The sequence below is a fragment of the Lithobates pipiens genome, unplaced genomic scaffold, assembly GCF_037356315.1.
Source record: "Lithobates pipiens isolate NorthernLeopardFrog02 unplaced genomic scaffold, aLitPip1_a1.2 Scaffold_8, whole genome shotgun sequence".
Lineage (NCBI taxonomy): Eukaryota > Metazoa > Chordata > Amphibia > Anura > Ranidae > Lithobates > Lithobates pipiens.
The window spans coordinates 179,883,129-179,910,733 of record NW_027507903.1 but is presented as its reverse complement, the minus strand read 5'-3'; the positions used below and the strand labels follow the sequence as shown (position 1 = coordinate 179,910,733).

General features: G+C 43.8%; 1 protein-coding gene across 3 annotated transcripts in view; it reads left to right on the top strand.

The window, feature by feature from the left end:
* The window catches only part of LRRK2 (leucine rich repeat kinase 2), a 474,491-nt gene that overhangs the window by 169,231 nt on the left and 277,655 nt on the right, over nt 1-27,605 (top strand). For all 3 annotated transcript variants that reach the window (XM_077468371.1, XM_077468370.1, XM_077468372.1), the window contains 3 exons: nt 1,091-1,219; nt 2,529-2,699; nt 5,849-6,128. In XM_077468371.1, coding sequence (XP_077324497.1) covers nt 1,091-1,219; nt 2,529-2,699; nt 5,849-6,128 — 580 coding nt within the window. The remainder of the gene's footprint in view (nt 1-1,090; nt 1,220-2,528; nt 2,700-5,848; nt 6,129-27,605) is intronic.

Here is a 27,605-nt window from a genome sequence, read left to right as displayed (position 1 = left end):
CATTTTTTACTTGGCTGGCTGCATAATTGTAATGGACCAGCAATGTGGCAATCTGTAAACTTAAACATGACATCTGGGAAACAAGCAACTTACAAATAAAATCAGTAGTTGAAGAAAAATGGGGCTTATGCCTTACAAAAGGGGCAGATCTGTAGAAAAAAGTGATCGGTTATATATCATTATAATGCACTCTGTTCCTTGATTACTTTCATGTTGCCATTTGGTTATACAGTTTGCTTTACTTCTGATTTATAAATCTGCCTGTTTATTGGTTTAAAGTGGAAGGAAAGTCAAAACGAAACCTAACTAAGCCTAAATCTATTCCCGGCCCCATTCTAAGCCTATTCTATCTACCCTGTAATAGAAAAGATGCCTATACTTGCCTCTTCTGAAGTCGCGCCGGCCCGGGTCACATGATCTCTCCAGTGCCGGCTATAGTTTAGATGAGAGATCGCCGGCAACAGCTGCAGAGCCTGTGTGATGATATCATCCATAGGCTTACTATGATGGCTGTCCCTACTAATAAAAGAAAGGACTGGGGTCACCAGTGACACACCTCCTTCCCTGATTATAGAACAGTTAAAAAAGGAATAGCCCTTGGGACTTTTTAAGAAGTATGCACAGTTTGCTAATGAGTAACGGATAAATGCAATGATGACATTTATTAAATGGTAATACATACATGCATAGCATAAGCAATTGCTGAGCCGATGCACTTAGGCACATGGCTAAAGATTACAATGGTATAATTGAAGTAACATGGACATGCATGAAATCTATAATACCCAACGCTTTTTGCGAGATGGAGCTCGCTCTTTGGGGGGGATGATGCATGTAGGAAATATCTATAAAAAGTTGGCTGTCCCTACTCTACACTGAAGCTTGCGCTGGGATTCGATCATGTGACCAGACCAGAATGGCTTCAGAATAAGTAAGTATAGCAAGGATATAAAGAATAGGTTTCTAGTGGGGGAGGGAGTCTATTTAGGCTTAGCTAGGTTTTGACTTGCCGTCCACTTTAAGGATAATTTTTTTTTCTTTTTTTTTTTATGCAGAATAATATATTTTTTCCTTTCTATTTTTTTTGTAGGGATTTCGGACAGCCATAACACTGATAAAGTTGTCACATAGCTTTGCAAAGCTTTTGGATCTAGAAGAGTTTGACACTGTGCTTTTCTATCAGATTTCCCTGTGCTTGGCAAACAGACGGAGTCAGAAAGTAACAATTTCACATGATTTTTGGCTTGTATTAATTTTGTATAGAGATAATAGAAGCCCTCTCTCAACTATAGACAACTCATTATGTTCAACAAACAAAAATATATCACATAACCTAAATTTAAATGCATTAAAGTCCATAATTTTAAAGTGCTCTGTGCCAATGGGTTCATCCATTTTGTGAAGGAAAAAAGCACCACCAAAAAAAAAAAAATTTCTCTACCCGACAGACACACACACACACACACACTGCACTTGCTTATGTTAGATGCCTCCATATGTATCTGCTGGATTTCTTGTTCCCCACTGGTGTCCTGTCAGATTTGATCTTACTGTATCTATAAGAGAGGTGCACCTTTAAGAGACTTGGTATAAAACTCCCTGACCAGTGATAAATGTAGAGAATCTCTCATAGTGTAGTATTATCAAAAGTTTATTAAAAATTACTTTAACATAACTAAAATTCGAGTAGGCGTATCGCAGAATACAAATGGAAACTCAAACTGCCTCTTTGCGCTCCATCAACGCTCCAAACACTGGAAGTGACATGTTTCGTCAGCAACATCTGACGTCATCAGGGGTGTGATGGGGAGTCGGGAAATGGCGGCACCCGTGTTGAGGGGAAGGATGTTGGGAGCTGTTCATAAATGTGATCAGACCACTGATTAGCCACTTGGACTAATTTTACAAGAAACTTCATCACCGGCTCTAAAGAATATCAGCTGCAGCCATGATCCTGATTTTCGCCACCACTTCCTGAGGATGTATATATGCATACATCAGTTGGGAAGTTGTTCAAGGCTATGTCCAGGCCATAGATCAAATCAATCCATGAATTGTTAATGCTTTGGAGGAAACTGTGAAGTTGGCTAAAGTCATACCTTCTTGTTTAACCTAAAAGGGATTTTTTTCCCCTAAAAAAAATACAGTACAAACTGGCTTAAGTCATAGTTAGCAACCACCACAGAGTGTTAATACAGTGACATTTTGCTATCCCTTCTCCTCCTATCCTGGTCCCTGTACATGTGCTGACTTGATTTTTTTCTGATTTGGCCTCAGGGAGGCCCTCTACCATCACATTATGCTATGGGAACAACTTTTAATAAATTGCTAGAATGCCAAATGTGTATGGGCCTAGTATCCATAGGGCTGCACAGAAGCATACACATTGATTTGAAAACTTACATTAAACATTAGCTTAAATAAAATTGCATAACAGAAGAATTCTTATTGAACAGAACTAGTAATTCTGCAAATGTATAACTTTTTGCTTTTCAGTTTGCTTTATACTTATGTTCTTTATGATTTAGTTGCAGATTTTGTGTTATCAATGTTTTGCTGAAATGACTTTGGAAGAAGACTTGAAAAACAATTTGCTTGTAAAGGCATGTGCTGAAAATCATTTAGCAATAGCTGAAAGCTTGCTTTTGTTGGGGGCAGATGTGAACAAAAAGACCAAACATACGTCCCTGCTCATTCAGGTACTCATATTGATGTGTTGTGTAATAGTTTGCTTGATATTTAAGGGTCATTACTCTAAAATTAAGCTAGGGTCAACTAAAATCTATATTTTAATCACACAGTAAGGTCTTACAATAAATGTTCATTGACCCTGGGTTATAGGCTCGTGTCTTCAGGTGTTGGGCTAAAAAGCACATGCCTTCCCTATAAGCCTATCCCAATATGTGAGTCCTCGCTTTTTTGCTAGTTTTTTAAGGTGATGGACCTCTTAATGAGAAATCACTGTTAGCTTAAAGCAGTATTAATCCCAAAAGCAAATATATTTATTATATTGCAGGTTACTAATTCTTAGATGAGATGCTTACATTGGTTTTCTTTTTTAGGCTTGCTTTCTTGTATTTTCATCTGGTAAATCAGCTGGCGGGTCTGTTTTTAAAAAGATGATCTCTTCCAGATGTATCATTTTACAGAGATAAGAGAAATCATCTAACACTGGCATGAGTTTTTACAATGATCAGCTCATGTAAAACCTTTATCCTAAAAGGAAAAAACGGTTTGCTGTAACTGCTTATAACGTGTTAGCTGAAGTCTGGCTTCAATTTGTTAGTGTATCTAAATCTGCTAGTCCCTCTTACATTCTCTTCCCCCACACTGACAATGCTGCTGTCCAAATGTCCCCCGTGTGCCCCTTCTTCATCCAGAGTGGGGGCACTCTATTACAGGAGGTGTATTACTGACCAAATCTCCAGGTGAAAACAGAGGGGAAAAAGACTGAAAAAAAAAAGTATACAGCCATCGCATCTAATGATTGTTAAGCAGCAACTTATTTCATTTTTGATTTTGAGTTTAATACCTCTTTAACTAGTTTATTTTATCTTTGGATTCTTCAATTAACTCTTTATTCTTTAAATCTCTAATGGCAAATTAAATTGAAGTGTATCGATGCAACCTCAGTAAAATCTTGGGAGCCGTACCCAGATAATGTTGCTTCAGGTACTGGATTCTGCATGGGCGCTCGCCTCGTTACAAACAGAAAAAGTTGGCATCACCGTTTATAGGCTCTAAATTCTTCTTTACTGTGATCTGACAGGAGTTAAAAAAAAAACAATGTACGTGGGAGTTCTAGGCCTCAGGGTAGTCTCCTTTGAAGCTGTACCATTCTTCCAATTTCATTCAAGACCTCTCCAATACAACATCTTGTTGATCTGGAAGAAGCATGCTCCTTCTCATGCTCCTGTCCTACCAAGCAAGGAATTCCCTAACTTGTTGGATCTTAAGCCTAGCCACAACAATTAGAAAGTCTTTCCTTCCTTATCACTGGGAATTGATAACAGACGCCAGACTTTCAGTACTGCGGATGAGTGTTCCTGTCCCTTATGGTCCTTGGAACATGTTTACCAGTAGAAGCCAAGCTCCTCAACATCCTTGAGCTCAGAGCAAAAATAATAGCTCTGCAATACTGGACCTTCTTCGGCAAGGACACCCAATTGGGTGCAGTTAGGCAATGCCATGGCCTACATCATTCATCAAGGGGGCACCAGGATTCAAGCAGCCTTGAAAGAAGCAAGCCAAATCTCATGGAGAGCAACCCATTGTCCATGAGGTCCACATTCCAGGAGTAGACCACTAGAAAGCAGTTTATCTCAGCTGTCACCACCCAGATCAAGTGGAATGGTGCTCTTCACCCAGACATCTTCACCCTGATATGTCAGAAATGGGGGATCATAGATGTGGACATCACGACCTTCAGATTCAACAGCAAACTACCTCTGTGGCCACGACAAGGATCCCCTAGAGATTGAATCGGATGCTTTGGTAATCCCCTGTTCTCAGTTCAGTCTATTCTATTGCCCTCGCCCCCCACCCCCTTGTGCAAATTTTACTGTATCTATTAAAGAAGATAGAGCATGAGGAAAAAAAATTATTCAGATTGCACTAAACTGGCCAAGAAGAACCAGGTACACAGACATATGCAGACTACAAGGAGGGTGAACCCTGGCCACTTCTCAACAGGCCAGACCTGCTGTTCTAAGCCCATCTGACTGATGACTGGCATTTTACAGAAAATAATTTGACTCATTTGGGTGAGTGAATGTTTATTTTTTTATTTCCCAAACTTCATCTTTACCCCTTCCATGACCTAGAAGCCCTAGACCGGCAAATATGCAAAAATCTATTTCTGTATTTTTGAATTTATTATATTGTATACTGTAATGATATATTACAATAGCATTTACAATGTTACAGTAGATTTAAGTGTGTGTGTGTGTTTTCTTCTTTCTGATGTAACATTTTCTATAAAAAAAAAATAGAACTGCAAAAAAGAAAGCTGGGCATGGGGAAGGGTTGTACAGTTAAAAGGGTTGTTAACCCTTGTGTTTTTTCACCTTAATGCATCCTATGCATTAAGGTGAAAAAACTTCTGTCACTGACCAGCCCCCCCCCATTTTACTCACCTGAGCCCCGTAATTCCCATGCTGGAGACTCGCTCTTCCCCTTTGCTCGTTGACTTGGCTCTTGATTGGATAGATTGATAGCAGCCCAGCCATTGGCTCCCACTGCTGTCAATCAAATCCAATGACACGGGCGCCGGGTCCGGAATTCTGCATCTATGGAAGCAAATGCTGGACTGATGTGCACGCATGCAAGGTAACTCCCCAGGAGAAATCTTCTCCTAGGGGTTTATATGATGCGGGGAGGAGCTACCAGCGCCATCAGGGGACCCCAGAAGTCAAGGATCGGGGCCACTCTTTGCATAACGTACTGCACAGTGGAGGTAAGTATGACAGTTAGTTTTTTCTTTTAAAAATAACAAAACTTTACAATCACTTTAATAAGTGGTTAATCAGAAGTGGGAAGACAGGAAATACGTACGTTTACCATATCTGAAATAAAATGTAGTTGCACGGAACATCTGTAGCTAATTACAAATACATTTGTTTACTGAAATAGATATGATTCAATTGGGAAATTTAGGAAAATTATGGTACCGACCCTTGTACATAAACTGGGTCAAGAACTTTCAAAAATGGGAGCGCACTGCCAGGGTAATAGGTACAGCATACTAGATACACCTTTGATCCAAGAGACATTATAATTTTTTTTATTATATATTTCATGAGCTAATGTTTATATTTACACACTATTTTTCATATTTTTGTCTCAATAGGCTTGTGAAAAAGGTACCAGTCCTAAAATGGTTGAACTTTTGTTAAATCATGGAGTTCGTGAGCAGGATGTACAGAATGCCCTTCAGATCAGCATTAAAAATGGCAATAATGAGAATATAAGCTTACTGTTAAAAAAGCTTGGTTTAGATGTGGCCAATAACAGCATTTGCCTTGGAGGTTTCCATATGGGAAAGATTGAACCATCATGGCTTCATCCACTGTTTTTAGAAAAACAACCAACACTCAAACATACTTCTATAGATCAAGAAGGGAAACCAGGTATGTTTTCTCATACTAATTTGTGATTGAAGAGATTAAGATCAGGGGAATATCTGTAAACACAAAAATGTGTTGTCTTATTTTTGATTTCTGGTTTTGTTACTGGAAACATGAGGTAATTTTTTTTTTTTTTTTTTTTTAGCTTTTTTAGCTTTTTTAGCTTTTATTTTAGAAGTTTGTAATCTCAACTCCTGGAAAGTATTTGTTTAGTAAAGAAAATTTGTTTGGGAATTTAGTTTCCTATCCATAAACTTTGTAATGGTGATTTATGTATATACATTGATGTATTTCATCTTCATGGTAGTCCAAAACTGGGGATGCGGACAGCAATATAAACATCTGATAGTAGTTCTATCCCCTCCCCATAATGCTGCACTTGATCAATTGTTTTATAACTCTCTGAACATGGCAAGTCTTTATTTTACTTTTTATCTGCTGCTTGGCATTTAGTGGTGCCTTTTCAGGGAAACGATCCAAATTAATTTGTAATGCAGACTTTCAGCTTTAATTCAAGGGGTTGAACATAAATATCAAGTATACATTTTAGGAACTGCAACCATTTTATACACAGTCCCCCCATTTTCAGGGGTTCAAATGTAATTAGACAAATGATTATTTTGTAAATTTTTATCATTTTGTTGAGAATCCCTTACTGGCAATGACTGTCTGATGTCTGGAACCCATGGACAATACCAAAGACTGGGTTTCCTCCTTTCTGATGCTTTGCCAGGCTCTTAATGCAGCTGTCTTCAGTTATTCACTGTTTGTGGGTCTTTCTGCCTTTTAGTTTTGCCTTCAGCAAGTGAAATGCATGCTCTATTGGGTTGAAAACAGGTGATTGACTTGGCCATTGCAGAATTTTCCAATTCTTTTCCTTCAAAAGCTCCTGGGCTGCTTTTTCAGTGTTTTTTGAATCCTTGTCCATCCGTACTGTGAAGCGCCATCCAAACAGCTTCTGTCACGTCATCAATAAACACCTATGTCCCAGTGCCACTGGAAGCCATGCATGCCCATGCCATCACACTGCCTCCAGCATGTCTTACAGATGAGGTATGCTTTGGATCACAAGCTGTTCCAAGCCTTCTCCACACTTTTTTTCATCCCATCATTCTGGTACAGATTAATCTTAGTTTCATCCATCTGAAGAATGTTTTTTCAGAACTAGTCTGGCTTTTTTCGATATTTTTTTTGGCAAAGTCTAATCTGGCTTTTCTATTCTTTAGGCTTATGAATGATTTGCCCCCTGTGGTGAAACCTCTGTATTTGCTCTTGTGAGGTCCTCTTTTGATGTAGACACTGATTATGATATGCCCACCTCCTGGAGAGTGTCCTTCACTTGTCTGGATATTGTGAATGGGAATTGTGAATTTTACTTTACCATAGAAAGGATCCTATGATTATCCCCCACTGTTGTTTTCCGTGGATGTCCAGGCCTTTTTATGTTGCTGAGCTCACCATTGCATTCTTCTTTCCTCAGCATGTACCAAAGTGTTGATTTGGCCAGTCCCAATGTTGCTGCTATCTCTCTGATTGATTTCTTTAATTTTTGAAGCCTTACAACAGCCTTTTTGACTTGCATGGACAGTTCCTTTGAACACATGGTAGGTTCATGGCAATAGATTCCAAATGCAAATACACTTAGAATCAACTCCAGACCATTTGCCTGCTTAATTGATGAAGAAATAACAATGTAGCAGCCCACACCTGGCCATGAAACCGCTTTTGATTGCATTTTCCAATTACTTCTGGTCCCTTGAAAAAGGGGGATGGCTATTCTTAAGGGCTGTAGTTCCTAAACCCTTCATCCAATTTGGATGTATATACCCTCCAATTAAACCTGAGAGTGTGCACTTTCAGCCCATATCTATTGTACAACTATAGCTTTAAAACATTTTGGTAAATACCTGGGGAAAAAAATAAAATGGTGCCTGTGTCCAAATATATATGGACCTAACTGTACATTTTGAACTGATCACATCAGACCTCATATGTTACACGATCATGGTACTGTAAATTTTGTATATAATCTGTCCATACTTCATTAATTTCAGCCTCTTAACATGGATTTTCAATAAAGCCGCTACTTCATGTTTAAAATGCATATATTTGAACTGTTATACTTGCCAAATTGTTTTTGGGTCTGTTCAGACATTATTATGAATAACATTGTCTTCCCACACTGCATCAAGATGGTGGAAACATTTGTATTTGTATCCCCTCTGGTCCATTGGTGCTCTTCCTCCCTGTCGAGTGCCTACTAAAGAAAGCTATGTGGTCACTTGTGCAGGCTCACTCCTGAGCCACACTGTGCGTCTCCATTGACACACACAGCATGACACCGCACTGCTCCCTGCTCCTTCCTCACTGGCTGTGATTGACAACAGCGGGGTGCAATGGTGACCTATGTTGATAACCTATGTTGTGAAATTCTGTCTTTTATTTTAGGTGTAGTCTCCCCTACATAACACAGGGGCAATTGATGTAGACTACAAATGAGCTTTAACACATGTAAAAACCTTTAATGCAAATATTTCTCCCAGTATGAGGTTGTGTAAAAGCGGTGCCTTTGCTCACACTAGAGAATTGTGTGCATGTTAAACATGGAAATTACCCAGAATTCTTGGGTCCCATAAATGTAATGGGTCTATCAATTATTTCACCTTTATAAACAGCCCTGTCATGGAGAGATCTACCCTTCCAAATGACTGCAAAGCTTGATGTTGGAATTGCACAATATCAGGGTAAATAGTTATTAAAATCCTCCAATGTCTTTTTATAATGGAGAAAATCCTGTGTGCCCCAGAATAAAATAGAAATACAAAGAAAATCTTCCTGTCACTGTATCTCCTCTGTCCTATATTCATGGGCTCCCTTTGTGGTCCTCTCAAATATTATTTCAGTTTCTGGATATAACCTTGCTTTCGTTTTCTTCTGCATTTCACTTATTCTCTTTTTACTTATTGATTGCTCACAATGAGTTGAACTCGATTGAACTGACTTTGTGGAATAAATTCGAACAGCTCAAATAAAGTATGAGTAAAATTCTAAAGACATTGGAGGAATTTTTAAGGAATAGTTACCATATTTTGGATGTGTGAATGCATGTCAGCTGTATCTTATTCCCAGTCAATTGAGAATATGATTTAAATTCATGTTTGCATTAGGCTGTTTTATGCTTCTTGTATCCGATGAAGGAGCCTTGTTGGGTCCGAAACATGTACTCTTCATACTATATGTATAGCAGTGCAGTAGGTTACTATAACATATTAGTCAATTTTATATTATTACTATACAAGATTTATATAGCACCAACAGTTTGCGCAGTGCTTTACGATGTTAGGACAAACAGTCCAGTTGCAATACAATTCAGTACAGAGGGCTTTGCTCATTAGAGCTTACAATCCTAAAAGGGAGGGTCAAGTGATAGAAAAGGTAATTGCTGTGGGGGATGAGCTGATGGAGAAAATAAAAGTACAGTTGTTAGGTGTAGGCACAGTAGGCTTCTCTGAAAATAAACTTTTTCAGGGATAGCCTAAAAGTGAGTAGAGTAAGAGATAGACAGATTGGGTTAGGGAATTCCAAAGAATGAAAGACACTCAGGTCCTGGAGGCGAGCATAGGAGGAGATGACAAGAAAACTAGAGAACAGGAGATCTTGGGAGGAACAAAGGGAATGTTTTGGTTGGTTACTGTTTTTTTAGTATTTTGAATTTAATTTGTTGGGTGAGTGGCAGCTATTGGAGGGATTGGCAGAGAGGGCTAGCAGACAGATTGTAAGGTGGATGAGTCTTGCAGCAACATTCATGATGGACTTAATAGGGGAGAGCCTATCTAAAGGTAAGCCAATGAGAAGAGAGTTTCAGTAGTCGGGGCAAGAGATAACCAGGGAGTGAATCGGGAGCTTTGTTTTGTTATTGGAAGTAAGGGGTGTATTTTGGAGATGTGGTGGTAGTGGAGGCGGAAGCGTTAAGCTTTAGAAAGTGATTGGCTGTGGGGCCAAAAGGAGAATTCAGAGTCCATTATAACACCTAGCACCCTGGTGCGCGAGGATGGGTTGATAGTTGTGCCATTAATCTTCAGGATTTTAGGGGAGGAAATATTATGAGTTCGGTTTTGAACAGGTTGAGTTTGAGGAAGTGTTGTGACATCCAGACTGTTAATAATTTTGTGATGCGCGAGGAGAATGATGTAGTGAGCTGAGGGGTAGAGAGAGAGATTTGAGGGTTGTCAGCATAGAAATTATGTTAACTTCATATCCTTAACAATAAATTGCAGAAGCTAATGTTGCATTAACTGGTTCCCGACCAGCGCACGCCGTTGTACGTCGGCAGAATGGCACGGACAGGCATATTGGCGTACACGTACGTCCAATCTTCAATGCCGCCCTGCCATCGCGAGCGTGCCACCGGCTGCGTGCTCGCGGGCTGGTCGGGACCCCCGCGAGACTGGTCGTGGGTTCCGCGGACTAGATCGCCACGGGCATACCCGCGATCGTCTCACGGGGCGGCTGAATGGAGGAAATGCCGTTGTAAACAGCATTTCCCCATTCTGCCTAGCAACTAGTGACACTGATCTCTGCTCCATGTGATTAGAGCAGAGATCAGTGTTCACTAAATGAAAGCCCAGCCCCCCACAGTTAGTAACACACCCCTAGGAACACTTAACCCCTACACTGCCACCCACTGGTTAACCCATTCACTGCCAGTGTCATTTACTCAAGAATCACTGCATTTATATAGCAGTGATTGCTATATAAATGACAATGGTCCCAAAAATGTGTCAGAAATGTCCGATGTATCCGCCATAATGTCGCAGTCACAATAAAAATCGCTGATCGCCGCCATTACTAGTAAAAAAAAAATAATTAAAAATTATTAATAAAAATGCCATAAAACTATCCCGATTTTGTAAATGCTATAACTTTTGCGCAAACCAATCAAACGCTTATTGCGATTTTTTTTTTTTTACCAAAAATATGTAGAATACGTATCGGCCTAAACTGAGGGAAAAAAATGTTTTTTATATATTTTTGGGGGATATTTCTTATAACAAAAAGTAAAAAATAATGTTTTTTTTTTTCAAAATTGTTGCTCTATTTTTGTTTATAGCGCAAAAAATAAAAACTGCAGGGGTGATCAAATACCACCAAAAGAAAGCTATTTGTGTGAAAAAAAGGACGTCAATTTTGTTTGGGACCGCGCAATTGTCAGTTAAAGAGACGCAGTGCCGAATCGCAAAAAGTGGTCTGGTCTTTGACCAGTATAATGGTCCGATCTGTAAGTGGTTAAGATTATGTCGCTATGCTGGCTTTAAACCCAGGGGGTCAATTTACTAAAGGATTAGAGCATGTAACACTTGCAAAGCGAATTTCCACTTACCGTATATACTCGAGTATAAGCCGAGATTTTCAGCCTCTTTTTTGAGGCTGAAAGTGCCCCCCTCGGCTTATACTCGAGTCATCGCTGTCTGCCTGCTCGATCAGCGTGTCGAGCAGACAGACAGCGGACATTCTATCCTTCAAACGCCGCGCCTCCGCCTCCGCCTTCGCCTGTGATAGGCGGAACACTGAATTTCCCAGCAGCCTGTGTTCCGCCTATCACGGACATCGTCTCATCCTCGTACTACGGACGAGGATGAGACGATGTCCGTGATAGGCGGAACACAGGCTGCTGGGAAATTCAGTGTTCCGCCTATCACAGGCGAAGGCGGAGGCGCGGCGTTTGAAGGATAGAATGGCCGCCGAGGCGCCGACGAAGAGCGGCGATCCTGGCAAGGCACGGGACGGAGGCAAGGCACGACACGGGATGGAGGCAAGGCACGACACGGGACGGAGGCAAGGCACGGCACGGGACGGAGGCAAGGCACGGCACGGCACGGGACGGAGGCAAGGAGGCAAGGCACGGGCTCGGGACACAGGTAGGCTGGACACACACACACACACACACACACACACATGGACACACACACACAGGGATGGATGGATGGATGGAGACACACACACACAGGGATGGATGGATGGAGACACACACACACAGGGATGGATGGATGGAGACACACACACACAGGGATGGATGGATGGATGGACACACACACACACAGGGATGGATGGATGGATGGACACACACACACACAGGGATGGATGGATGGATGGACACACACACACACAGGGATGGATGGACACACACACACACAGGGATGGATGGATGGATGGACACACACACACACACACAGGGATGGATGGACGGACACACAGGGATGGACGGACACACAGGGATGGACAGACACACAGGGATGGACGGACACACACACAGGGATGGACAGGCATGTCTCACCCTCGGCTTATACACGAGTCAATAAGTTTGCCAGTTTTTTTGGGGGTAAATTGGGGGCCTCGGCTTATATTCGGGTCGGCCTATACTCTAGTATATACGGTACCTTTGTGAAACAGAAAATTCCCTTTGCAAAGAATACCCAGTAACATTGAAGGAGAATTTAAATAAACAATTTATTTGTAGTGCATCACCAGACACAAAAAGGCTTTATATTCATTGTGAATAGGGCTGTGCTGCCAACGTCAGGTGATTGAACACTGAAAAAAAAAAGACAGGAAGTCCCATTATGGGCATAACTCCTCCTCATTAGGAAGGACTTCCTTTTTTTTTTTTTTGCTATTTTCTGAAGGCGATGATCATGTCTGTGCAGATCTGCATAAAAATAGCTAACTTCTTAACAATTGTCTCCTGTTTTTTTTCCGGATCCATATCCTATGCCTTATTAAAGTTCAGGGGAAGGATACCCTAACGCTGCATTGCAGGATGCGAGAACAGCCTGTAATGTTGCCAGTCAGCACTGTACCCTGTGGAACAGGACCCTGTGCAATGTTTTATTGCCTTTTGGACAGTAAGGTGCTATACAGGTCCAGGGCAGTAATTCACAACTGAGAAATTAGGTCCCTGAAGGCTCCTGTGGCAAAAGCCTGCTGCCATGGGTGAAGATTGGACCCCCTAGGGGGTCCTGTGGATGGAATAGCTGAGGGTCTTGTGGTTGCCCTGCTGGTAAAAGCTTAACCTGCTCCAGGGACAGGACAAGGATTGTGCTGGCCATAGGAATTTTTTTTTATTACTTGTCTTTTACATTTTGGTGGCCATCTTGGAACACCTGTGAGAGCAGCAGAGTTTGAACTAGAGGTCGCTGCTACACAGGCACTGCAGTACTGTCAGCAGTGGTAAGAGAAGTTGATGGCGGAGAGCAAAAATTGTCTTTGTAAGGCAACCTTGCTGGTAGAACTACAGGTCACAGCAGGCAAGCAGAGCTTCCTTGTGGGATTAGAGGTCACACAGTACCTTCCTTGTGGAACATCTGGTTACAGCAAACATTAGAGGCCACACACACACCTTTGCTTGTGGGGATGGTGGAGCACTGGCACATGTAGATTGGGCAATCAACCAGCACACAATGACTTGGGCCACTGTGTGCAGCAAGGGTCCTGATATACATGACAACAGGCCAATCTCTCCTTGACAGTAGTGAGGTAGGGGATGACTGTGCCAAGGAAGAAATTTTCATCTGCTAGCACACAGCTCAACAGCAGCTTTCCAGAATACTTTCAGGTCTCAACTTCCTTAGTTGCAAACGGAAGAGTTCCCTCTCTCCTCCCATTTTCTTATTAATGGAGGATGAGGTAGAGGAAGATGGGTACATTCTGGTAGCAGAGGACACAGTAGAATACTCGTTCCAGGAATCTACTCCTGAAGGATCTAAAGATCGGGGTTTGAGACCCAAATAGACTGAGTTTTCTCATGGAAATTCTTTTGACTCGTTTTAAAGTTTCCTGCTTCTCAAGTTCTCCACTCAAAAAGTTGTAGGATTTGGATCATGGCATCTGCCATTGCATTCACAAACCTTCACTGTACATTCTCATTTAATGAATGTTTTGTACACTAACATGGCTCAGCCTTACTTTGTGCCATAAGTTTGCTCAGCAATGCCCCATGGAGGGTGTATTCACTAAAAAGACTCTTACATGCCCAGTAGATGAGATCCCGGTATTAGGGATGCCTTGGACAAAAGTTTGAAGGCTTTATTGTTCCAGTCTTTGATAACACCTCTCCAGCAGAAAATTTCCTGGAATCAATGGACATCAAAGATCCTTATTTGCACATTACACAGGTTCTGCAATTTGTGGCAGTAGGCTGCCCCTTAAAATTGTGGCCCTGCCGTTTGACCTGTTGACAACTCTTATGCCGCGTATACACGATTGGAATTTCCAACAACCAAACCGTGGATTTTTCTTTTCTTACATCAGGGGAAACAGAGCCATAGTACTTACTATGTGGGTTATAGGGCCACTGATAGGTGATGGACACTGGCACGCCCTAAGGCTCCCTATATAACCCCTGCCACTATTGGGAGTCCTCAGTTTTTTCGCCAGTGTCTAAGGTGTTGGTCACGAGTGAAGATGTGCTGTGCTGATCTCCACTGGAAGCTTCCCTGCTGGGGCTAGCCATGCTGACCGGATCTGTTCTGATGTCCTTTCATGGGCTAAATGGATGGTACCCGGGACTCGTGTCCGAAGAACGTTTCTCTTTAGAGAGCCGGATTCCGGGATCCAGTACTTTTTGGTAGTAAGGCCATACAGTTTTTACTGGCAGGGTGCTTTTGCAGGTTCAGGATTGTGGGTAACCTGAGGTTCCCCTGTTCCTGAAGATTTTCTAAAGGTCTCGGAGCCCACAGTGAAGGTTGAAGATTGTGTTTTTATCTCGGGTAACCCTGCAGCGAGGAAAAGGTAAGGGCGATTTTCTCAGGAATTTCTCCTTCTATTTATAATGCTATCAAGGCTATGTGTCACCACTGGGGGCTGTATTGAGCACTCACTGACCTGATGCTAAAAAACAGCACAGAAGCCTTAATTTCTCCTTCTCTCAGCGTCTCCTTGTGGCCTCCCATATTGACGCCGTTATCCATCCCCACACCAAATTTAAGCCCCCCCTTTCCTTTCAAAAGGAAAGGCATGACATAAAATCAGTTTCCTTTAAATAAAAAAAAAAAAAAAGGAACAGAACGCGCGGCTGCTCAGCGGAGCATTTACCCCCTGCCATGTCTATTTTTACAGGATGCCTGAGTGTGGGAAACTGCTTTCCTTTGAAAGGAAAGGGGGGGCTTAATTTGTGTGGGGCATGGCTAACGGCGTCAGATGCCGGCCACACATGGAGGAAGTGTTTAAGCTCTGTGTATATGTAGCTGCTGCTGGCTGTGGAGGGACACATGAGGAGGATGGTTTGTTCAGGTTAGTGACACAAGCATTTCCCTTTGACACCGTATACTCTACCAGGCTAGGATTAATAGCAGCTAATGGCGCCTGGACTATAGTCTCGCAGTGTACATTCTTTTTTGCTGATAGCCTGAAGCAAAAAGCAGAGGCACTATGTGGTAATGGGGCCAGGAACTCCTCTTCATTGTAAACTAAATCCATTTGCAAAAGAATGTCATCCTCCTCTAAGAGGGATGCGGATGGTCAGATTGAGCCATCAGGGGAAACTGTTGTTGCATAAACCCTTCAGTCCCTGTATATATCATACAAGAGGTTTCTTTCTTCTACCATTTGTAATTTGGAAAGAATATTGATGCTATGATGTCTAGTTATAGTGGGGCTAAACATAGCAGATTCCCATCTAGTGCTCAGGACCCTCTTATTGAGGTACAGGAGGCTTGGGATCAGGTAGATCTTCCCAAATATTTGGAAGATACTTATTTATCCTCTTCTGAGGATTCTATTATGCAAGGAGTAGCGTCACAAGACAGGTTGCTTGTGGACTCCCTTACTCAACCTTTTTTCTGCAGCACAGGCTCTTGAGGAACCTACCTCTAATTGGGTTCATTAGAACCTCCCCCATCTGGGTATGTTTTTTCTTATTCATGCATGGCTTAAAAAGCTTATGCATTCTGAATAAGAACATCCGGATGAACGATATTATCCTCCCAAGAAATTCTCCACACTTTATCCTATGGAAGAGGATTTCTATGAAGAACCGAAGAGGGGGACAAGACCCCCGAAGTCAGAAGAAGAGGCGGTGACAGAAGACCGGACCACCGCTAATAAAAGAGCTACAAGAAGATAGCGGTGGCCTGGCAAGAAGAACCAAAGAAGGGGACAAGCCCCCGAAGTCGGAAGAAGACCCCGACGGTGACTAAAAAGAAAGCCGGGCTCCTCTGCTAGTAAAAGAGCTAGCAGAAGATAGCGGAGGAGTCCGGCGAGAAGACCCTCCCAAGACGGAAGACCACCGGAGCTGTGCAATAAATTATTTTAAAAACGTGTTGTGTTTTTTTCTTTACACTTTTTTTCACCAGGTGAATGGGTAGGGGTACATGGTACTCCAATACCCATTCACATACGGTGGGGGGCCAGTATCTGGGGGCCCCCTTATTAAAGGGGGCTCCTGGATTCTGATAAGCCCCCTGCCCGCAGACCCTGACAACCAACAGCCAGGGTTGTCTGGAAGAGGCCCTTGTCCTCATCAACATGGGGACAAGGTGCTTTGGGGTGGGGGGGCCGCAGGGCCCCCCTTCCCCAAAGCCCCCCCCATGTTGAGGGCACGCGGCCTGGTACGGCTCGGGGGGGGGGGGGGGGCGCTCGCTCGTCCCCACCCCCTTTCCTGACTGGCCGGGTTGCGTGTTCGGGTAAGGGTCTGATATGGACTTTGGGGGGGACCCCCACGCCGTTTTTTCAGCGTAGGGCTTCCCCTTTAAGTCCATACCAGGTGACGGGGCCAGCGAGGTGTCAATCTCGCCGATGGAGGCAGCCACATTGACCTCCTTCGCTAGTCACGGCTACCTGGAGCCGCGTTCAAAATGAACTGACTTTCCTCCATGTGTGGGCAAGTCCGTTCATTTCAAAAGTCCGCCGGACTAGTGCACAGATGGGAGGATTGTCCACCGGACTGCCGAGTCCAGCGGAAATTTTGAGTCAAAACTTCTTTCTAAGTCTGCAGACTTTTGGAAAGAAATAGTCCGCCGGAGCCCACACACGGGCGGATTGTTTGCTGGACCAAGTCCGCCGGATAGTCTGATCGTCTGTGTACGCGGCATAACAGTGTTCTTGGCACAAGAGAACTAGGTGCTCTGACATTGTGATATTTCAGTAGACAATCGTAATTTCTGTATCAACCTGACCTTCTCCCACAAGGCCCAATCTTCCTTCCTTTTAATAGTTGCTGGCTTGAAAGCATGGCTGTTACAGCCAGGGCCTTGTGAGATAAGGGAGTTGCTGAATGAATGAAATACTTGTATAGCGCACACTCCAAACTGAATCGTCTCTAGGCGCGGTGGCAAGCATTGATCATCTGCTAAAAGAGGAGGGTCTTGAGTTTTTTTCCTAAAAGCCAGGAGATTTTCTTCCAGGCGGATGTTGATTGGTAGAGCATTCCATAGCCGAGGCCCTTGGACAGCGAATCTCCGATCCCCCTTGGATTTATACCGGGCTTTGGGCACAAGGAGGAGGTTTTTGTTGGCTGATCGAAGACTGCGGTTTGGTGTGTAATGATTTATTTTCTCTATTAGGTATTGCGGAGCTTTTCTATGCACGCATTTGTGGGTGAGGCAAAGGGTCTTGATCCGATTTTTTTATGGTTAGCCAATGTAAGCTCCTCAGTGAAGGAGAGATGGATTCCCAGGGTTTTTTTCCTGTTATCAGCCTTGCCGCCATGTTTTGGATCAGTTGTAATCGCGCAAGTTGATATTGTGGTAATCTTATATAAAGCGAATTTGCGTAGTCCAGTCGTGAATTAATGATTGTTCCAACTACCACTGCTTTGTCATTCTTTGGGATAAAAGGGATGAGTCTGTGAAGCATGCGCAGCAGATGGTGAGATTCACTGACTACTGCTCCTATTTGCGCTTCCATTGACATTTGTGCGTCAGAAATAACCCCGAGACTCTTCGCTTTGGTCTTTGGGGAGATAGTCTGCCCAAAGACAGTTGGTGGAGACCAGGAGGTTTTGGTTTGCGGGCTTATGATTTGGGTGTAAGATAAGAAGCTCTGTCTTTCATTCGTTCAGCTGGAGGGAGTTAGTGGTCATCCAGTCCTCTATTGATTTGAGGCAGGTTTCAAGTTGTTGGTGATCTTTTTTTTCCATTGATCCTGAAATAAAGTTGCGTGTCGTCCGCGTAAGAGTGGAAGCAGAGATCTGAGCATCTGATGATTTGAAGGAGTGGGCGAATGTAAATGTTGAAGAGAACGGGGGAAAAAGGAGAGCCTTGAGGGACTCCGCAGGTGACTGCCCGAGTTTCCGAGAGGAATTTTCCTAGTTTCACTGTCTGTGACCGATTTCCTAGGAAGGACGCGAACCATTGGAGATCTATGTCTTGGACTCCGGCTACTTCTGTGAGGCGGACGAGTAGAGTATTGTGATCTACTGTATCAAACGCTGCACTTAGGTCTAGCAGTACGTGGAGACAAGGCTCTCCGTCATCTGCTGCTTCGAGGGCGTCGTCCCAAATCTTGAGGATAGCCGTTTCTGTTCCATGACCCGGGCGGAAGCCTGATTGCAGCGGGTCCAGGAGTTTGTGAGTATCCAGGTGGAGTTGTAGCTGATGTACTACAGCTTTCTCCATGATCTTAGAAATGGTGTTGAGGCTTGTAATTGGCCTACGGTTGTTTGGATCCTGAGGGTCCAGGTTTGGTTTCCTGAGTAGAGGTTTGACAATGCCTTGTTTGAGGATGCTGGGAACAATCCCTTCATGGAGTGATCGGTTTATGAGGTGGGTTATGGTTGGAGCCACGATGTCGGAGCATTCTTTCAGTAGTTTTGTGGGGATGATGTCAATAGGTGAGGTAATGTCACGCAGTTTATTAATTATGTTTTTTGCGGTGTCTACGGTAATTGGGGATAGTGAAAATTTTGGCGGTTGCGGTATGTTGGTGCAGACATCCTCTTTATGTATTTGCTGGCCGAGGTTGGATGTTTTCTTCTGACAACTTGTTTCCCTGATGGTTTTGACTTTATTGATGAAAAAATCAGACAGTTTGTCACAGTAATCCTGGGATTCACTTTCTGGGGGTTCTAGGCACACCGGATTCATTGATTGATTAACCAGTTTAAACAGTTCCCGTGGTTGGTTTGCGGCCGTTGAGATTGTATATGAGAAGTGGTCCTTTTTGGCTTTGAAGATTGCTTTCCGAAAATTCTCTGTGAGACTTTTGTAGTTAAAGTGGTTTTCCTCGGTGGTATTTCTTCTCCATGTTCTTTCCGCTCTTCTGCGTTCTTGCTTTAGTACGGCGAGGGAGCTATTAAACCATCCAGAGTTTTCCTTCCTGATGAGGGCCCTGCGTTTTGGTGCTACCGAGTCTGCTGATTGCAGCAATGCCCTGTTCAGGGAATTGAGTGTTTCCTCCGTAGAGTGGTTTAAGGTTATTGTAGTTATCTTGTTGGACAGAGTGGATTTGAAGGATTCGGAGTACAGTTTTTTTATGCGATTTGGTCCAGTGCGTTGTTACAGGATTCCGTTTTTCGTTGGTGATGTTGGTAGCGATTTTGAATTTGATGGCATGGTGATCCGTCCATGGCAATGTTATGTTGAGTATGTTGACGTCAATGTTTTGTTTGAAAATGAGGTCCAGGGTGTGTCCTGACCCATGCGTGGGAGTCTTTATCAGTTGCTGGAGACCTAGTTCTTCTAGTTGATTGATGCAGGCAGTCGCGATGGGGTCTTTGGGCTCGTTTGCCCAAAGGTTGAAATCTCTGAGTGCCAGGAAATTTTTGAATTTTAGGGTGTGCATTGCAAAGGATTCCATGAGGGGTGAAAGAAGATTGGACTTTGGTCCCGGTGGTATTTAGCACAGTAGAATATGAGTGGTGTCATGGGGTGTTGGTTGAAGATGTAGCATTAGGGTTTCCATCCGGTCTCCGGTCATTCCTACCCTATTGAAAGCTTGTAGGGTGACATCAAGGAATATTTACCACAGATCTTGGAAATATTGTTTTGTTTTGTATGAGGCTAAAGGTTTTCTCCTTTTAAGTTTTCAGAGAGTATTCTGGCTTTTCTTCAATCTGGAGTTTATCTGTGACTGGCCATGAGTTTGATCATAGGTCAGATTTCGACCTTGGGGGTCCCTTTTTAACCAGTTGCCGACCGCCGCACGCCGATGTACGTCGGTACAATGGCACGGGCAGGCATAAGGACATACATGTACGTCCCTTGCCTCCCGCGGGTCGGGGGCCCGATCGGGCCCCCGCCCGGTGCCTGCGGCGGTCGGTATTCGTTCGGGAGCGATCCCGGACGAGGGGACGGCCATTCATTCATGGCCACCCCCTCGCGATCGCTCCCGACGAATAGAAATCCCCGGTGACATCACTTCCTCTCCTGTAATGTAAACACAGGAGAGGAAGTGATGTATTCTCTCCTCCGTGTCGGTATTTTTCGTTCCGACACGGAGGAGCGGATCAGTAAGTTGCACCAACACTCACACACACAGTAGAACATGCCAGGCACACTCACACCCCCCCTTTACCCCCCGATCACCCCCCCAATTACCCCTGCCCCCCAGTCACAGTGACACCAATGTCATTTTTTTTTTTTTTTTTTTTTGCATTGGTGTCATTTGTGACTGTAATAACTGTTAGGGCAGTTAGAGTTAGCCCCCTTTAGTTCTAATGTACCCCCCTAACCCCCCCAATAAAGGTTTAACCCCGTGATCACCCCCCGTCGCCAGTGTCACTAAGGCTGGGTTCACATTGCAGCGGTTTATGAGAACGAATGTGATTCGCACCGCACTGCAGTGCAAATCACATCCGATCTCTGTGCGATTCGAGTTCAGCCATTCGCCGCACCCGCCGCACCCGCCGCAAATTCGCACGGGACCCTTTTTTTGGCCCGCAGCAGAATCGGATCGCATGGGTGTTCACACCATGCGATCCGAGTTTGCAGATCGCACTGCGATATGCGAACTGATCTGGGGGTGTCAGTAACATTTCACTGACACTCCCAGCAGTTCGCATAGGGCAGTGTGAACTGCCGCCGGGAGGCATGCGATGCGGGAACCCGCCGCGCATTCGTGGCGTTCCCGCATCGCTCCAGTGTGAACCCAGCCTAATAAGCGATCGTTTTTCTGATCGCTGTATTAGTGTCACAGGTGACGCTAGTTAGGCAGGTAGGTATTTAGGTTCGCTGCAGCTTTTTATAGCGCCAGGGACCCCCATATACTACCGCATAAAGCCCCCTAATTGCCCCCTAGTTAACCCTTTCACCAGTGATCACCATATAACTGTTACAGGTGACGCTGGTTGGTTAGTTATTTTTTTATAGTTTCAGGGCACCCGCCATTTATTACCTAGTCTCACTAGTGTACCCCTAAATTTAGGGGTGTCTACTTTCCAAAATGGGGTCATTTGGGGGGGGTTTGTGCCATCTTGGCATTTTATGGCCTTCAAAACTGTAACACCCTTAGAAAGCCTGAAGGCGGTGCTTGGTTTTCGGGGCCCCGTACGCGGCTAGGCTCCCAAAAAGTCCCACATATGTGGTATCCCCATACTCAGGAGAAGCAGCAGAATTTATTTTGGGGTGTCATTTCACATATGCCCATGGCATGCGTGAGCAATATATCATTTAGTGACAACTTTGTGAAAAAAAAAAAAAAAAAAAAAAAAAGTTTGTAATTTTCCCGCAACTTGTGGCAAAATATAAAATATTCCATGGACTCAACATGCCTCTCAGCAAATAGCTTGGGGTGTCTACTTTCTAAAATGGGGTCATTTGTGGGGGTTTTGTGCCATCTTGGCATTTTATGGCCTTCAAAATTGTAATAGGTAGTGAGGAGTGAAATCAAAAAATTACGCCCTTAGAAAGCCTGAAGGCGGTGCTTGGTTTTCGGGGCCCCGTACGCGGCTAGGCTCCCAAAAAGTCCCACATATGTGGTATCCCCGTACTCAGGAGAAGCAGCAGAATTTATTTTGGGGTGTCATTTCACATATGCCCATGGCATGCATGAGCAATATATCATTTAGTGACAACTTTGTTAAAAAAAAAAAAAAAAAAAAAAAAGTTTGTAATTTTCCCGCAACTTGTGGCAAAATATAAAATATTCCATGAACTCAACATGCCTCTCAGCAAATAGCTTGGGGTGTCTACTTTCTAAAATGGGGTCATTTGTGGGGGTTTTGTGCCATCTTGGCATTTTATGGCCTTCAAAACTGTAATAGGTAGTGAGAAGTGAACTCAAAAATGTACGCCCTTAGAAAGCCTGAAGGCGGTGCTTGGTTTTCGGGGCCCCGTACGCGGCTAGGCTCCCAAAAAGTCCCACATATGTGGTATCCCCATACTCAGGAGAAGCAGCAGAATTTATTTTGGGGTGTCATTTCACATACGCCCATAGCATGTGTGAGCAATATATCATTTAGTGACAACTTTGTGTAAAAAAAAAAAAAAATTTTTTTTTTTGTCATTATTCAATCGCTTGAGGCAAAAAAATAAAATATTCAATGGGCTCAACATGCCTCTTATCAATTTCCTTAGGGGGTCTACTTTCCAAAATGGGGTCATTTGGGGGGGTTTTGTACTGCCCTGCCATTTTAGCACCTCAAGAAATGAGATAGGCAGTCGTAAACTAAAAGCTGCGTAAATTCCAGAAAACGTACCTTAGTTTGTAGATGTGACAACTTTTGCGCAAACCAATAAATATACAATTATTGACTTTTTTTTTACCAAAGACATGTGGCTGAATACATTTTGGCCTAAATGTATGACTAAAATTGAGTTTATTGGATTTTTCTAATAACAAAAAGTAGAAAATATCATTTTTTTTCAAAATTTGCGGTCTTTTTACGTTTATATCGCAAAAAATAAAAATCGCAGAGGCAATCAAATACCATCAAAAGAAAGCTCTATTTGTGGGAAGAAAAGGACGCAAATCTTGTTTGGGTACAACATTGCATGACCGCGCAATTACCAGTTAAAGCAGCGCAGTGCCAAAGTGTAAAAAGACCTCTGGTCATTTACCAGCAAAATGGTCCGGTCTGAAAGTGGTTAAGAGACAAATTCCTTCACGTTCCTTGGTGCAGGTGATGTCACATGTTTTGTTTTGTTGGTGCATCACACATATTGTTCCACTGGTCAGAATTCCGTTTTCTGTGGGTCCTCAACTGGCACTTTCTGTATTGCTGAATTCTGTTTTTCAACTCATCTGGAGATAATTCCTTTTGTGCTTCTGACTTGTAAGGTTATATTTCTGGTTGCCGTTACTTCAGCTCCCATAGTTCCAACCTTGGCTGCTTTTCCTGTACTGTTCCTTGTGCTCCACAGTGACAATATGGTTAAATGGCCTTTATTTTTACCTTGGTGGCTTTTGATGTATCTTGGCCAGGACATTGTGTTAGTCTTCTGTTCCAAGCATCCCTTCCTGAGGGTCAAATTACTTCAAGCTTTAGATGTGATTCATGCTATCAAGTGTTACCTGAAGTCGACTTCTGAGTTTCATCAGTGGGGATTCCCTTCATGTACTTTTGAAAGGCCCAAGGAAGGGTCATGCAGCTTTCATATCTATTGTCTCTTGAATCTGTCTGCTTATTTCTCAGGTTTACGGTGTGGAGAGAAACTTCCACAATTTGTGGGTACTTCTTGAGCTAACATCTGGCTTCTTTGCTAGCTCAAGTTTGTAGAACTGCTATTTGGTCCTCTACTCATATTTTTAGTTTTCTAGTGGATGTATAGAGCCCCTGAAAACAGGATGCTACATGAGGTTCTAACCTGTTTGTTTATTTGGGGGCTATTGTCTTGTTACCGTGTTGCCCTCCCCTCATTGTCAGGGCTTTTGGACATCCTTATTGGTAATAATGTAAAGATGATCTGTGTCTCGTAATGTACAATAGAGAAAATGATATAGAGATCCTGCCCCACATTCTGTGCAGCTTGCAATAGAAACCAAAGCCTTGCCTACGAACAAAGGTTATGCCTGGGAAGGGACTTCCTGTCCTTGTTTTTTTGCTAATGTCCGATCACCTGAAGGTGGCAGCATGACTCTGTATGTACGTGAATATGCGGCTTGTCCTGTGATGTACTCCAAGGAAAGGATTTTTACTTTCAAATAGTTTATTGATAACAAGCTTAGAGAACAAAAAGTCACTGTTACAAACAGATTTCCAAAGAGAAAACACATTGCATCAAAGTTTCAAACATCAATAAGGAGTCAGGCTACATTCAGATATACGAAATGAACTGCACGCTAGAGCGCGAATTAGAACTTGGGCCTACAACTCACAGCACTAGTAGTATCACAAGGGCAGAGTCCAGTAAACACTGGAAAAAATAGGAGGGCGGGGCTCTGCCCAGATTACTGCGGCAACAGTGAACATATACGTAACATGTAGGTTGAGCCTCATTATCAAAAGAGCATATCGGGAAATGGAGAAAGGCAAGACAGAACAAGAGATAAGGGAGGAAATAAGAGGAAGAGCCAGAGCTAGAGACAGATCACAGAGGAAGGAAAGGAACTAAGGGAAGAGAGGGGTTGGGAGGGGGGGTGGCACTGACCAGATGGCTCAAGGGTGTCGCAAATGGGTATGAGTTTCCCCGGCACCTTATGAGCAGAGCTTAGGGTTTCAACAGTTGTCTATCAAATCCAGGGGGAAGAAAATGGTCCAACCAAGGGCGCCAGACCCTAAGATGTTGTGGGATCCTATCCACTATTGTGGCCTCTATTTTGCTGTGTATCATAGCCTGGGTGACCCTAATCCTAACTTCCGCAATATGCAGAAATGGGGACTTCCATGCCTTCGCTATTGTCTGCTTGCCAGCTGTAGTGAGTTGCAAAAAGAGACGCAGTTGTGATTTAGTAAAGTCTCGCGGTGGAAGATTAAGTAGGGCCAGAGATGGGTCGGGAGATAGGGTCACGTTAAATAAAGTTGAAACCATGTGGAATATTATTGCCCAGAAGCGCTGCACCACAGGACATGTCCACCAAATATGCAAGTGAGTGCCACCAGTGTCACAACCACGAAAGCAATTAGGGGAGTATGATGGTAGATATCTAGCAATTCTGGTCGGGACCAGATACCATCTCATGAGAACTTTGTAGCTGGCTTCTAGTGCAACAACATTCTGTGAGGAAAGCTTAGTAGTTGCCCATATCATTGACCAATCGCTATCATCCAGGTCCAAGGATAGGTCCTTGGACCAAGCAGAAACATACGAGGGTGGCAAGGATGAGGGAGACGTGAGATATGCGTAGAGACTAGAGATTATGCCCGGGGCATGAGGGTCTGAGTCACATATATCCTCGAAGATAGACAATTTGTTCATCACCCTCTGGGAGCCCAAGAGGGTTTGGATAAAGTGGGAAATTTGGAGGTACCTGAAGCACTCACGGGAGGGGAGGTGCGAATGGGCTTGTATGGATGGAAAGGGTTTCAGGACACCGTTCGAGATGAAGTCCCTCACACTTTCCAGTCCGGCACGAGACCAGGCCAGGAAAGAGGCAGGCTGAGAAAATGCGGGAGGGAATAGTGGGTGGCCAAGAAGAGATAGCAGGGGTAAGTGCGGGGAGGTCAATTTAAAGGGTCTGCGTAATTTGTCCCAGATTTTCATAGAAAGTGAGGTTATAAGGTTAGAAATAGGACCACAGACATTAGCGGGGAGCCACAAAAGATTGGAGATATGAATAGGATGAAGATCTATTGCCTCCAGAGCCACCCAGAGAGGGATCTCCGTTTTCGCGTGGTAAAGGGCCAACTGAGCAAGTTGTGCAGCCTGAAAATAACGGAGAAAATTGGGAACACCGAGACCCCCATTGAGCTTACTGCGGAGCAAAGTTGAACGTGAAATTCGGGGGGACCCGGTGCCCCAAATATATTTGTATACCCGACTCTGGATCGCCCTGTGGAAATAAGGTGGGATCGCGACCGGGAGGACTCTATACAGATACAACAACTTCGGCAGCAAGGACATCTTCACAGCCGCGATCCGCCCCAGCCATGAAACGTGTAAAGGCAGCCAGGTGTCAAGCATGGAGGACAAGTGTTTAAACATTGGGAGATAATTGGAACGAAATAGGTGGGCTGGGTCACTGGTTAGTTTGATACCTAAATAGGAAATTGAGGAGGAGGACCATTGAAAGGGGAAATTACTTTTTATAAGGTCGAGGACTTCTGGAGGGAGCGACACGTTAAGGGCTTTAGATTTCTCTTGGTTGACCTCTAACCCAGATATGCTTGCAAATTTGGACAGGAGTTGTAGAAGGTTGGGCAGGGAGACATGTGGGGATGTAACGAATAGCAGGGCGTCATCAGCGAAAAGGCATATTTTGTGATATGTGGAAGCGACCTCTATACCCTGAATATTGGGATCGGATCTAATTAAGGCAGCAAGGGGTTCAATTACTAAGGCAAATATTAACGGGGACAAGGGGCAACCCTGCCTTGTTCCTCTACTAATTGGGAAACACTCCGAACTGAAGCCCGAGTACTTAACAAATGCCTGCGGATGAGTATATAGAGCACTTACCCATTTCAAGAAGTTGGGGCCAAAACCCCAACGTCCCAAAATGTAATGAAGATAGGGCCATGAGACCGTATCAAAAGCTTTCCTAATATCAAGGGATAAAAGGTGCATGGGAATCTTACGAGACATAGCTATGTGCTGTAGGAGGACCACCCGACGTATGTTGTCGGCAGCCTGACGGCGAGGAATGAATCCTACTTGATCCTTATGTATCAAGCCTCCAATGATCGGGTTGAGTCTTAGGGCAAGGATTTTGGCTAGTAGTTTCACATCTACATTTAAAAGGGATATGGGCCTATAGTTGGACCAGAGGGCGTGGTCTGTATTGGGCTTAGGGATCATGGCGATAATGGCAGTCAGCGAGTCTCGGCCAAGGGATTGTTGCCGTAGCAGGGCATTGAAAGATTTAGAAAGAAGTGGGGCAAGAGTAGATGCAAACTTCTTGTAATATACAGCAGGAAGACCATCCGGGCCAGGGCGTTTATGAGGCTTAAGTGACTTAATGGCGCCAAGGACCTCCTCCACCGAGATAGATTTATCTATAGACTCCCGGCTGGCATCAGGCAACGTAGGTATAGATAAATCTTGGAAGAGCACCTCCGCCTCAGAAGAGGGAAGAGACCCTTTTGATTCATATAGGTTAGCAAGACGCTTACGGAATTCAGAAAGCACCTTAACAGGGTTGCTAGTATGAGTGCCATTAGCCAGCCGGAGTCTAATAGGTTTATGTATACGGTCTGGTCGCCGGAGACTCAGCGCTAGTAAGGTGTCTGGCTTGTTGGCCTTAGTGTAGATCTTGTGGCCGGACCGGCGGAGAGCTTTCTCCGCAGATTCAGCCAAGAGCAAATCCAGCTCCAACTTGGTTACTTCAAGCTGTTTCTTGTTATCATTGGAAGGGGTCGCTTGGAATTGTAGAAACTGGCGTTGGAAGTCAGCCTCCAACCGTTGTAATTTGAGTTTTTTGTCACGCTTCAGATGAGTGGCGACTGAGATG